General features: G+C 42.0%; 1 protein-coding gene across 4 annotated transcripts in view; it reads left to right on the forward strand.

Annotated features, from left to right (window-relative positions):
• ankfn1b (ankyrin repeat and fibronectin type III domain containing 1b) overlaps positions 1 to 15,000 on the forward strand; it is a 123,063-nt gene that overhangs the window by 54,031 nt on the left and 54,032 nt on the right. For 3 of the 4 annotated variants that reach the window (XM_076986842.1, XM_076986840.1, XM_076986843.1), the window contains one exon: positions 14,246 to 14,286. In XM_076986842.1, the coding sequence (XP_076842957.1) occupies positions 14,246 to 14,286 (41 nt within the window). Of the gene's footprint in view, positions 1 to 7,314; positions 7,352 to 14,245; positions 14,287 to 15,000 lie in introns of those variants that run through there. The other variant, XM_076986844.1, reaches the window with a different exon arrangement.

Here is a 15,000-nt window from a genome sequence, read left to right on the forward strand (position 1 = left end):
CTGCTACAGCCAGGTTCAGTAATTAAAGATAAGATAAGATAATCCTTTATTAATCCCTCAGCAGGAAAATTTGCATTGTTACAGCAGCAGAAATACACATATATAAGATACAGGTATACAAGAGAAATAAATAAAAGAGTATAAATATATATGCAATGTATGTAGTTGTAAACAGTTATGGTTATTGCACATGGTAGATTAAATATTGTACATGGTAGAAAATCTAATTACAAGCAGCCATGTTCAGTAATGAGTACATTAGTATTAAATTGCATGCTAGAAGTTCTCTGACTCACATCTGTGCCTGTTACATCTGTATTTGTTAGTGCTAGTCAGAAGTGTAAACGTGATTTTGTAGAGAGTCTGGAGGCTGGGGTTAGGGTAGAGGGGTTAGGGTAGAGGGGTTAGAGTAGAGGGGTTAGGGTAGAGGGGTTGGGGTAGAGGGGTTAGGGTAGAGGGGTTAGGGTAGAGGGGTTAGGGTAGAAGGGTTAGGGTAGAAGGGTTGGGGTAGAAGGGTTGGGGTAGAGGGGTTAGAGTAGAGGGGTTGGGGTAGAGGGGTTAGGGTAGAGGGGTTATGGTAGAATGGTTATGGTAGAATGGTTATGGTAGAATGGGTAGGGTAGAAGGGTTGGGGTAGAAGGGTTGGGGTAGAAGGGTTATGGTAGAATGGTTAGGGTAGAAGGGTTGGGGTAGAGGGGTTGGGGTAGAATGGTTTGGGTAGAAGGGTTTGGGTAGAAGGGTAGGGGTAGAGGGGTTGGGGTAGAAGGGTTGGGGTAGAGGGGTTGGGGTAGAGGGGTTGGGGTAGAAGGGTTGGGGTAGAAGGGTTGGGGTAGAGGGGTTGGGGGTAGAGGGGTTGGGGTAGAGGGGTTGGGGTAGAATGGTTAGGGTAGAAGGGTTGGGGTAGAGGGGTTGGGGTAGAAGGGTTGGGGTAGAGGGGTTGGGGTAGAAGGGTTGGGGTAGAGGGGTTAGGGTAGAAGGGTTGGGGTAGAGGGGTTGGGGTAGAAGGGTTGGGGTAGAAGGGTTGGGGTAGAGGGGTTGGGGTAGAAGGGTTGGGGTAGAGGGGTTGGGGTAGAAGGGTTGGGGTAGAGGGGTTGGGGTAGAGGGGTTGGGGTAGAATGGGTAGGGTAGAATGGTTGGGGTAGAGGGGTTGGGGTAGAATGGTTAGGGTAGAATGGTTGGGGTAGAGGGGTTGAGGTAGAAGGGTTGGGGTAGAAGGGTTGGGGTAGAGGGGTTGGGGTAGAGGGGTTGGGGTAGAGGGGTTGGGGTAGAGGGGTTAGGGTAGATGTGTTGGGGTAGAAGGGTTGGGGTAGAGGGGTTGGGGTAGAAGAGTTGGGGTAGAAGCTGCAGTTTGGTCTCTGTGTCGTCTGCCAGCATTTTTGTGTGGAGTCACTAATTTTACAAACGCATAACTTGGTGCAAACTCAGAGCCACACGCCCACACCAACACAGCAGCTTGGCTCACACCCCAGTGTGCAGAAGACATAGTGGCAACAGGGCCAGAAATGGGGGTGGGGGGGCACAGTCATTCATAGTTTTGTCTGTATGAGAGAAAGCCAAAGCCAAACCTCAGTGGGTGAATCAGTGATCAGAAACAGCCAGAAAACACACAGTGGCGCCAGAGAAAGAGGGACAAGGAAGGGGGTAGATGGAGGGGGGAGAGGAGAGAGGGTGATATATATATATATATATATATATATATATTACATACCTCGACAGAGCGAGAGAGAGAGAGAGAGAGAGAGAGAGAGAGAGAGAGAGAGAGAGAGACTGACAGTAAAATATAAAATGTATTAACCAGGTGTGATGAGCAGGGAGCTTGTGCAGGTTTGTTGTGAAGTACATCCAGGAGAATGAGGTTCATACGAGATTTGTTCTGGGGAAGGAAGCAGGTCCTGGTTTGGTAGCAGTGTGGAAAGATGCTCAGACTGACTGCTGAAAGTCAACTCCTGTGTGACAGGAGTACTGTTGCCACATGCCTGCCAGCTCCTTCACAGCTCCCAGGTGCTGTGTGATTGGTGATCCAGGTGCTGTGTGATTGGTGATCCAGGTGATTTGTGATTAGTAAACTAGGTGCAGTGTGATTGGTGATCCAGGTGCAGTGTGATTAGTAAACCAGGAGCTGGGTGATTAGTAAACCAGGTGCAGTGTGATTAGTAAACCAGGTGCTGGGTGATTGGTGATCCAGGTGCTGGGTGATTAGTAAACCAGGTGCTGTGTGATTAGTAACCTAGGTGCTGTGTGATTGGTGATCCAGATGCTGTGTGATTAGTAAACCAGGTGCTGTGTGATTGGTGATCCAGCAGACTCCCACCAGTAGCGTATGGTGAGTAGTTGGCATGTATGTGTCACTTAAGCTCCTTCCGGGCTTAAGTGCATCGTGGGGGACAACACAGTGTTTCAGACAGAATGATGACCACTTCCAGGATATGTCCTTCCAAGGAAGACCTGAAACCACTGCAAATTTGGAGGCGTCCACAATAAAAATTGTGATCTCTTCAACATGTAGTGCACCTATTTAAACCTTAACTGGTGCTGTTCTCATTTTCACTGAGCTCTTTCTGATGGGAGCCCCATCAAGTGCAGATAGCTGGGTATAAGGGTATAAGGGAATTCGTAGCTCTAAGCAGTGATGTCAGTTACTTAGTAACGCGTTACTCTAATCTTACCACTTTTTTCGGTAACGAGTAATATAACGCGCTACTATTTCCAGTCCAGTAATCAGATTAAAGTTACTTATCCAAATAACTGTGCGTTACTATTTATATTTTCCCTAGTAAAATATATATTTTTGCTTTCTTCTTGGCTCAGTTCTACTTTTGTGTCTGACCGTAGCGCTCGACTCCGCACGCTGCGCGCGACCCTGTGAGAGTGCGAGCACGTTTTACAAGTCATTCTGTGCAGTGTCCTCCCGTAACGATATGTGGTAGTGTAAAGAAACACCCCTCAAAAACAGGGGAAGGAACATTTACCTGACCAGTTTTAATGTTGCTTTGTGTTCCACGTTTGAAAAGTGCTGGAATTTTGACTAACGTCGCCTACTTTAAAATGCTTGAAATTGTAATGGTATTTCGTTTCACAAGCTATCTGACTGAACTGGGGTGGGTTTCCCGAAACATTCGTAGCGCTAAGTACTTCTTAACCTCGTACGTTTCATACGAGGTTACGAAGTACTTGGCGCTACGAACGTTTCGGGAAACCCACCCCAGTTCGCTTGTATTACGTTTACAAATAAATTTACAAATAATACAGCGCAGCTACACAAACGTAATGTCAGGAGATACTGTAGCGACTCCTACTCCTCACGGCGAGTCTTGCCCTTTAAGTGACACTGGGGGGGCGGAGCCTGCGCGCGCCAGGGTTGCGTTATCAATAAAGTTTCCCTCCTCGGGATTTTTGGATTAAGCAGTTTCTGCCTCGGTTACCGAACCTGCTTCAATACATTGTTACTGTTAAAAATGCACTTCCAATAAAGTGAGTATTGGAAAAATGTATTTTGCTGCTGAATGTAACTACTAAAGTAACTTGTAATCTAACGTAGTTACTTTTAAAATCAAGTAATATGTAACGTAACTAAGTTACTTTTAAAAGGAGTAATAAGTAATCGGATTACTTTCTCAAGGTAACTTAGCCATCACTGGCTCTAAGGCAAGGGAGTTGAGCATGAAGTTTCCCTCTGCTCCAGAGTCGCCATGGAAAGACATGCACCAGTTCCTGACATGAGAATAGTGGGGAGAGTGAGGGATCTGCAAGCTGATGCTGAGTCAGACTCACCCTGGTACCAAGAACAAGAACCTCTGTCTTCTCTTTATTTAATTGCAGAAAATTGTCAGACATCCATGTCTGTATATCATCTATGCAGTCAAACAGTGAGCAAATTGATTTTAGGACTTTAGGTTCTAGAGAAATATAAAGTTGAGTGTCATCTGCATATTGATGATAATTAATACCATGTTTGTTAATGATATGTGGTGACGGAAGCATATATAGGTTGAACGGTAACGGCCCAAGAATTGATCCTTGGGGGACGCCACAAGTTATTTTTTGACATCTAGAGAAAGAGGTACCTAATGCAAGATAGTAATCACGCCCAGTTAGATACGATCTAAACCAGTCTAAGAATAAGTCACTAAGGCCTACCCAGCTCTGTAGTCGATCAGGAAGTATTTCACGATCAACAGTGTCAAAAGTGGCGCTTAAATCTAGCAGAAAAAGGACTGAGAGTTTGCCTGCATCCTTATTCAATCTCAGGTCATTTACTACCTTACCTAGTGCTGTTTCAGTGCTGTGCAGAACTCTGAAACCAGACTGAAAAGTGTAATTTATCTGATTTACTTTGACATAATCTTTAAACTGGATTGACACAACTTCTTCAGTGATTTTGCTAAGAAAGGAACGGTTCGATATAGGTTGATAATTATTGAGAATTGTGGAATCAAGATTTCTGTTCTTTAATAGTGGTTTAACCATTGCAGTTTTAAAAATATTAGGGAATTCTCCCAGTTTCAGAGACTGAATAACAATCATTAGAACTTCATTAACTAATGAGCTCAGAACCTGCTTGAAAAAGCATGTTGGTAAAGGGTCCAGTTCACATGTAGAGGATTTTAGTGATGAAATCACATCAAGTAGTGTCAACTTCTTGGAAATAAGACATATTAAAGTTAGGCTGAGTAACTGATGTAAGGGTTGATGGTCTATTAGTGCTTGTTGCTATGTTCTGCCTTATAATAGTAATCTTGTCCCTAAAAAATATTGCAAACTCATCACATTTTTCAACTGAAACAGTCTCAGGGAAGACACAGGAGGTGAGGTTTACTAGCTGATCTATGCTTCTGAACAAGGCAGCTGAGTTATTATTGGATGAATTGATTAAGGTAGAGAAATAGTTTTTCCTTGCTGATTTCACTTCACTGTTGTAATTCTGCAATGTTGTTTTATAAATATCAAAATGTACTTGCAGTTTTGACTTTCGCCAACGTCTCTCAGCCTGCCTACAATCTTGCCTAAATTTTACAATAGATGGAGTGTTTCTCCAGGGCATCTTAATTTTACTAGAGATTATTTTAGTTACCTTTGGTGCCACAGCATCAATACAGTTCCTAACTCTGTGTGTGAATGTTTCAACTAACTCATTCCCATTTTCTGAGAGAGGAGGGAGGGACTGTATCATGTCTGTGAAGGCCACGGCACTGCCAGCACTGAGATAACGCTTGGTTATTGTGCGCTTTTCACTGAGTGTTCTAGTAGATAATGACATGTTGAAAAATACACCAAAATGATCAGAGATTGCAACATCAGTAATTTCAGTATTATTAACCTCTATGCGTTTAGAAATGATCAAATCTAAAATGTGGCCGTGCTTATGAGTTGGGCCTGATACATGCTGTAATTGACCCTTCTGCAAATAAACAGAGCCCAGTTACTGAAGAGGCATGTTTACTGACTTATTTATTGGAATATCAGGGGACTGAGGGGGCGTTAGCTAATAGGATAGGAATTTTAATTTCATTGATTATTATTTAATGATTGTGTTGTTTTCAGTGGTTTTCATAAAATGCATCTGTTGAATATTCCCTCTTCTCTCCACATCTTCTCTCTGTATTTCTGTTTAGTGGAATGAAACCTCATACACCCGATTTCTTCCAAGACCTGATCTATAAACCCACTCAGAGCTCATCAGGCTTATTTAATCTCATTTAATGAATTGTTTCCATAATTTCCAGGATTATTTTTATGATTCACAGTCATCAGTACTGTCCTTGCATATGTAAATATTGCACTTCACCGTGGTTACAGTGCACCCTTAAATGTAAATGTTAATGTTGAGAAGCTGATTGTGTTGAGAGGCACGTGTAGGTCTAATAAATGTAAGTATGAGCGCAGACAGACCTCTCCCTTCAGCCTGGTGTGTATGCTGTGAGCCTGTGGCACCCAAATGAACTGCTAGTACCTTTAGCTATGTGTACATTTAAATCTACTGGCTGGAGAATATGTCTCCACACACACTACTCTCCCTCCACACACACACACTACTCTCCCTCCACACACACACACTACTCTCCCTCCACACACACACACTACTCTCCCTCCACACACACACACTACTCTCCCTCCACACACACACACTACTCTCTCTCCACACACACTAGAGTGATGAACAGCTTCTGTAGCTGCAAGACAAGCCCACGACTGCTCTGCTGTCCTACGTGTGTGTCCTCACCCCCACCTAACCCTAACCCCAACCTTACCCCAACCCCAACCTTACCCCAACCCCAACCTTACCCTAACCCCAACCTTACCCTAACGCCAACCTTACCCTAACGCCAACCTTACCCTAACCCCAACCTTACCCTAACGCCAACCTTACCCTAACGCCAACCTTACCCTAACCCCAACCTTACCCTAACGCCAACCTTACCCTAACGCCAACCTTACCCTAACCCCAACCTTACCCTAACCCCAACCTTACCCTAACCCCAACCTTACCCCAACGCCAACCTTACCCTAACCCCAACCTTACCCTAACCCCAACCTTACCCTAACGCCAACCTTACCCTAACCCCAACCTTACCCTAACCCCAACCTTACCCCAACGCCAACCTTACCCTAACCCCAACCTTACCCCAACCCCAACCTTACCCCAACGCCAACCTTACCCTAACCCCAACCTTACCCTAACGCCAACCTTACCCTAACCCCAACCTTACCCTAACCCCAACCTTACCCCAACCCCAACCTTACCCTAACCCCAACCTTACCCTAACCCCAACCTTACCCTAACCCCCACCTAACCCCAACCCCAACCTTACCCTAACCCCAACCTTACCCCAACCCCAACCTTACCCTAACGCCAACCTTACCCTAACGCCAACCTTACCCTAACCCCAACCTTACCCCAACCCCAACCTTACCCTAACCCCAACCTTACCCTCACCCTCACCTAACCCCAACCCCAACCTTACCCCAACGCCAACCTTACCCTAACCCCAACCTTACCCTAACGCCAACCTTACCCTAACCATAGGGCTATACGAAAATGTTTCTAATGTCTTTTTATTGGCCTCATAACTTTATATGCATTCACTTTTCATTCAAAAGATGTGCTGACAGATTTAGGAGTAGGGTGTCAGTGTAAGCCTGTATAGTGTATAGCGTATAAATATAGTAGGCCTGTATAGTGTATAAATATAGTGAATAAGTATATTAGGCCTTCACAAGTGTAGTGATATAGTTGCTGTGTGTGTGTGTGTGTGTGTGTGTGTGTGTGTGTGTGTGTGTGTGTGCGTGCGTATTTGTGTTTGCTATAGAATCTTTGGTTGTGCCGTCCCATTAATAGGCCTTGAGAGCACATGTAAGGTTGTGATTCGTGGCACTACACACACACACACACACACACACACACACACACACACACACACACACACACACACACGTAGATCTCACACACAGTGAAACAGACCCACAAACTCATGTGAATATAGAGACTGGTCTACCACATGCTATGAATCTGTAATGTTACAGAGTCATGTGTATACACACACACACACACACACACACACACACACACACACACACACACACACACACACACACACACACACACACACACACACACACTCTGCTGTTAGCTGGCTGGGATTGTCTGTAGATGACATCAGCATTTTGATGACAGCATGTCTTCCAGCTACATTACCCTGATTGGAGGTGGCTCCGTCACTGAGATTTATGGCTAATATTCCAGTCTTACTCTACAGAAACCACAGCATTTGAGAGGTTGTGCTAACCACACACACACACACACACACACACACACACACACACACACACACACACACACACACACACACACACACACCACAAGCAAAACACATGCTCACACAGACACAAAATACACACACTATACCCAAAACACACATACAGAATGCAAGACATTTACACAACACACATACACTGCACACAGAATACAATGCACAGCACACAGACAGCACAGATTAAACACAATAAGCCCAAGCATACATGCATACACTATATACACACACACACACAGACATGTACACACTATAGAGACACACACAGACGTACACACTATAGAGACACGTACACACTATAGACACACAGAGACACACAAACATATTCAATACACTGCAGACAAAACACACACTGTAGACTGTAGACTCACACAAACACACTCACAGACATGTAGACTAAACAGTTCACTGTAGACACACAGTCTACATACATATAACCCAAACTTCCACATGTAAAATGCAATACGCATGCAAAACTTTCTGTATTCATGCACACAAGTGTTGAAATTGGCATGTTCAGAAGAGCTTTGATGTCCTAAGCCTTCAGCTCTACAATGACTCAGTGTTCAGCAGTCAGTGTTCAGCAGTCAGTGTTCAGCAGTCAGTGTTCAGGAGTCAGTGTTCAGCAGTCTGTCAGTCCAGTGTTCTGTCTGGTGGCATTTGAGCTGTGGGCTTTGCTGGTTAAAGAATGACTTCACACAACGCTACACAACACCACACAGCGCTACTCAACACTACTCAACACTACACAACACTACACAACACAACACCACTCAACATTACTCAACACCACACTACACCATACTACACTACTCAACACCACACAACATTACACAACACTACACTACACATCACTACACAACACCACTCAACACTACTCAACATTACTCAACACCACACTACACCACACAACACTACACAACACTACACAACACTACACTACACAACACCACACTACACTGCAAAATGCTACACAGCTGTGATGTGTTGTGTAGCACTACTGTAGATGTGAGAGTATCATCCTTCTTTATGGTGATGCGTGTCATTTGTGTTCTTTACAGTACACGGCTATTGTTTATCTATTTAGGTGGGTTTGTGGATTATTTTGTGTTTGTTTTAGTTCATGTATATCAGAATGTGAGAATAAGAGTCTGTGTGTGACTACACATCACTGTGTCTACATTAGTAATATGGTATGATCATTATGTATTTTAGTGTATGTGTAGTGTATGCCTGTATTTTTATTGTGTGTTAGAGTTACTGGGTATGTGTTAAATTAGGAATTGTTTTAGTGCATGCTAGTGTGTGAAGTTGCAGTTAGTTATCCAGTGCTATGAACTTGGAATAATAGCTTGTTAGCTGTGTTTCACATTGATCTGGAGAAAGGATTAACCTCATTAGCCCTTTCTGGGGGTGTGTTTATTGGGGTAGTGTTTAATGCAGGAGTGTTTAATGGGGGAGTGTTTTACAGTGTGGAGAGAAGTGATGAAACTCTCTAAGCTACAGTAATGCAATTTACATCCAGAGTGGATAACAGAGTGTTGTTATTCTGCGTGTCTTTGTCGCTGTGTGTGTAACAGAGAGTGTTGTTATTCTGTGTGTCTGTGTGTGTGTGTGTGTGTGTGTGTGTGTGTGTGTGTGTGTGTGTAACAGAGTGTTGTTGTTCTGTTCTGTTGTTCACTGGTCTCTCTGATATGGTTCACTGGTCTTTCTTCTCTCTGTGATATGGTTCACTGGTCTCCCTGAAATGGTTCACTGGTCTCTCTTCCCTGTGTGATATGGTTCACTGGTCTCTCTGATATGGTTCACTGGTCTCTATTTCCTCTGTGATATGGTTCACTGGTCTCTCTGAAATGGTTCACTGGTCTCTCTGATATGGTTCACTGGTCTCTCTTCCCTCTGTGATATGGTTCTTTTGAATCAATTTGAACCAATTTCTCTGGAGGATTTAGTTTGTGCAAGGCTTGAGTCTCCTAATTGTGGCTCTGAGGAAATGTGCAAAAAGGTGCAGTCAGCTTTAGATTGTGTTGGTTTAAAGGCAAATCCATATCTCTGTGTGACCTTTGACTCCTACCTTAGTTTCTTGTTACACACCAAGAGGGTGCAAACCTGTTTTTTTCAGCTCAGAAATGTTAGTAAATGTCGAAATTTCCCCTTTTTGACATTGAATAAATATTCATTTTGGCTCCACCCATTTGGATTACTGTGATGCTTTATTTGCTTGTCTGAACCAGTGAGAGGTGGTTCGTCTACCGCTTGTTCAAAATGCACCTGCCCATCTTCTCACTAACACAAAGCATGGGGACAAATCACACAAGTATTGACTTCTCTAAACTGGTTACCTATAAACTATAGAATTGATTTTTAAATTGTAATGATTACTTATCAGGCTGTCCATAACGAGGCTCCAGCATACATAATTGCACTCATATGTCCTCATCATACTGTGAGAACTCTAAGGTCTTCAGAGCTGGGGTTATTATCTGCCCCCCATACTAATCTATTATCAAAGGCGGACCAAGCTTTTGCAGTTTATAGACCAAGTGTGGAATAATTTCCTGATGTCAAACTCTGATTCAATTCAGGTTTTTAAAAACGTCATTGATGTGCATTATAAGATAGTGTATATTTAAATATTTATTTATATGTATCGCTTATTTTGAGTTTAGGGTTATAATGATGTTATGAAGTAACCGCCAGAGCGACCTTCATGGTGTACTGCGTCACATCATGCAGTGGTGGTGTCAAATCATTCCTGAGTGGACATGATCTCATAGTATGGTTTGTGTTGGTCACAAATTGGATACTATATTGTTTACTACTATAGGGACCAGCCTGCAGAATGCAGTGTATACTGACTGTAGTGTGTAGTAAGCTATTTTGAACAGAGTCAATATGATGATGCATCACACATTGGTGCATTTTTTACTGATGTATTGGGTTTATGTAGGAAAATAGAAATATTTTATTATGCAATGAGAATGTAAACCATATTGTAGACTCTGATAATGTAAACCATTGTACACTGAGAATGTAGCCTAAACCCTATTGTAGACTGAGAATGTAAACCCAATTGTAGACTGAGCATGTAAATCTTGTATACTGAGAATGCAAACTATTGTAGACTGAGAATGTAAAACCTATTGTAGACTCTGACAATGTAAACCCTATTGTAGACTGAGAATGTAAACCCTATTGTAGACTCTGAGAATGTAAACCATTGTACATTGAGAATGTAGCCTAAACCGTATTGTAGACTCTGAGAATGTAAACCCTATTGTAGACTCTGAGAATGTAAACCCTATTGTAGACTCTGAGAATGTAAACCATTGTACATTGAGAATGTAGCCTAAACCGTATTGTAGACTCTGATAATGTAAACCCAATTGTAGACTTGGCATGTAAATCTTGTATACTGAGAATGCAAACTATTGTAGACTGAGAATGTAAACCCTATTGTAGACTCTGAGAATGTACACCCTATTGTAGACTGAGAATGTAAACACTATTGTAGACCCTGAGAATGTAAACTATTTTAGACTCTGAGAATGTAAACTCTATTGTAGACTCTGAGATTGTAAACTCTATTGTAGACTCTGAGAATGTAAACTCTATTGTAGACTCTGAGAATGTAAACCCTATTGTAGACTCTGAGATTGTAAATTCTATTGTAGACTCTCAGAATTTAAACTCTATTGTAGACTCTCAGAATTTAAACTCTATTGTAGACTCTGCTGATGCTTGCTCAGTTGCTTTCAATTTCAGTTGTACAAATTTTGTAATACATGATGAAGAATTCCATGTAGTGTGTTTACACTATTTATACACAGTTAATACAGTGATATGCAAATATTCCCTCACACACACACACACACACACACACACACACACACACACACACACACACACACACACACACACACACAGTAAAGGTCAGTCAGTCTGTGGGGATCTTCCTCTCTCCAGCTGTTAAGTTACCTGATGAAATGCTCTAAGTCGCCACCGTTCTAAATGTCACACACTGGCTGCCCTCCTTCTCTTGCTCTTTCTGTTGTTTGGTAATATTATGCTCCACTGGCTGTAGAGTATAATATAGACTACAGTGTACTGGCTGTGGAGTATAATATAGACTACAGTGTACTGGCTGTAGAGTATAATATAGACTACAGTGTACTGGCTGTGGAGTATAATATAGACTACAGTGTACTGGCTGTGGAGTATAATATAGACTACAGTGTACTGGCTGTAGAGTATAATATAGCCTACAGTGTACTGGCTGTGGAGTATAATATAGACTACAGTGTACTGGCTGTGGAGTATAATATAGACTACAGTGTACTGGCTGTGGAGTATAATATAGACTACAGTGTACTGGCTGTGGAGTATAATATAGAATACAGTGTACTGGCTGTGGAGTATAATATAGAATACAGTGTACTGGCTGTGGAGTTGAATATACAGTGTACTGGTTGTAGTGTGTAATAGAGACTAGTGTAGTGTGTAATATACACTTGTAGTGTGTAATAGAGACTACAGTGTAGTGGGTGTAGTGTATATTATACACTACAGTGTAGTGGCTGTAGAGTGTATTAGAGACTAGTGTAGTGTGTAATATACACTACAGTGTAGTGAATGTAGTGTGTAATATACACTGTAGTGTAGTGGCTATAGTGTGTAATATACACTACAGTGTAGTGGCTGTAGTGTGTAATATACACTGCAGTGTAGTGGCTGTACTGTTGTGGCTGTAGTGTGTAATATACACTACAGTGTAGTGGCTGTAGTGTTGTGGCTGTAGTGTGTAATATACACTACAGTGTAGTGGTTGTAGTGTTGTTGCTGTAGTGTGTAATATACACTACAGTGTAGTGGTTGTAGTGTTGTGGCTGTAGTGTGTAATATACACTACAGTGTAGTGGCTATATTGTTGTTGCTGTAGTGTGTAATATACACTACAGTGTTGTGGCTGCAGTGTTGTGGTTGTAGTGTGTAATATACACTACAGTGTAGTGGCTGTAGTGTGTAATATACACTACAGTGTAGTGTAGTGGCTGTAGTGTTGTGGCTGTAGTGTGTAATATACACTGCAGTGTAGTGGCTGTAGTGTTGTTGCTGTAGTGTGTAATATACACTACAGTGTAGTGGTTGTAGTGTTGTGGCTGTAGTGTGTAATATACACTACAGTGTAGTGGCTATATTGTTGTTGCTGTAGTGTGTAATATACACTACAGTGTTGTGGCTGCAGTGTTGTGGTTGTAGTGTGTAATATACACTATAGTGTAGTGGCTGTAGTGTGTAATATACACTACAGTGTAGTGGCTGTAGTGTGTAATATACACTACAGTGTAGTGGCTGTAGTGTTGTGGCTGTAGTGTGTAATATATACTACAGTGTAGTGGCTGTAATGTTGTGGCTGTAGTGTGTAATATACACTGCAGTGTAGTGGCTGTAGTGTGTAATATACACTACAGTGTAGTGGCTGTAGTGTGTAATATACACTACAGTGTAGTGGCTGTAGTGTTGTGGCTGTAGTGTGTAATATATACTACAGTGTAGTGGCTGTAATGTTGTGGCTGTAGTGTGTAATATACACTGCAGTGTTGTGGTTGTAGTGTGTAATATACACTACAGTGTAGTGGCTGTAGTGTGTAATATACACTGCAGTGTAGTGGCTGTAGTGTTGTGGCTGTAGTGTGTAATATATACTACAGTGTAGTGGCTGTAATGTTGTGGCTGTAGTGTGTAATATACACTGCAGTGTAGTGGCTGTAGTGTTGTGGCTGTAGTGTGTAATATACACTGCAGTGTAGTGGCTGTAGTGTTGTGGCTGTAGTGTGTAATATACACTGCAGTGTAGTGGCTGTAGTGTTGTGGCTGTAGTGTGTAATATACACTACAGTGTAGTGGCTGTAGTGTTGTTGCTGTAGTGTGTAATATACACTACAGTGTAGTGGCTGTAATGTTGTGGCTGTAGTGTGTAATATATACTACAGTGTAGTGGCTGTAGTGTAGTGGCTGTAGTGTGTAATATACACTACAGTGTAGTGGCTGTAGTGTGTAATATACACTACAGTGTAGTGGCTGTAGTGTTGTGGCTGTAGTGTGTAATATATACTACAGTGTAGTGGCTGTAATGTTGTGGCTGTAGTGTGTAATATACACTGCAGTGTTGTGGTTGTAGTGTGTAATATACACTACAGTGTAGTGGCTGTAGTGTGTAATATACACTGCAGTGTAGTGGCTGTAGTGTTGTGGCTGTAGTGTGTAATATATACTACAGTGTAGTGGCTGTAATGTTGTGGCTGTAGTGTGTAATATACACTACAGTGTAGTGGCTGTAGTTCCAGGGAGACTGAACATCACTGCAGTTTTGTACAATGCGCATTACACACACACGAAATTATTTTTCTAAAAATGTTTTGTTGTATCTTTCATAGAGTCTTGGTTCAGCAGATAGAAAAGAAGCACGACAAAGAAGGTAAGACTCCCCTCACACTTTTTCTTTCTCTCTCTTTGTCTCTCTCTCTCTCTCTCTCTCTCTCTCTCTCTCTCTCTCAATCTCCATCCCTGACGTTCTATCTCAAGTTAAGTAGCCTGTATAAAGTCACAATAATAATACTTTGTAAAATAAGAAGATTTGTTAAGGAAAATGGATATGGTGTTAAAAGTATGAAGGATAAATAGTACTGCACAAGATTACTGCAGTCATTACCTAATCAAACCTGAATCCGACAAAAAACATACATGTACCAAAGGAAATTAATATGATTGTCATAATTGTCGCTCAAATGAAATTTATATGATTGTCATAATTGTCACTCACAGAGTGCATATGGTCTCTGTTTAGAGTCTGGTCTGGTGTGCTCTGTTTGAATCTCTCTGTCTTTTTCTGTGTTTGTTTATTTTGTATCCTCTGTCTCAAACTCATCTCTGTGCCTATTATTTCATTTCAAGAATGGCTTTATCAACAAAAATGGCAATTAGGATTTTTTAAAATAATTTTTAAGCACAGAAGCTTAAATCATTTTACAATTCAGTGGTAGTGATTATGGTGACATGGTGGTGGTAGTCATTGTGGTGATGTGGTGATGATTGTGATTATGGTGACATGGTGGTGGTAGTGATTGTGGTGATGTGATGATTGTGATTATGGTGACTGTAACGTACGTCGGAGGCAGGGGTGACCTGTGGT

This window comes from Brachyhypopomus gauderio, unplaced genomic scaffold (assembly GCF_052324685.1).
Source record: "Brachyhypopomus gauderio isolate BG-103 unplaced genomic scaffold, BGAUD_0.2 sc49, whole genome shotgun sequence".
NCBI classification, from domain to species: domain Eukaryota; kingdom Metazoa; phylum Chordata; class Actinopteri; order Gymnotiformes; family Hypopomidae; genus Brachyhypopomus; species Brachyhypopomus gauderio.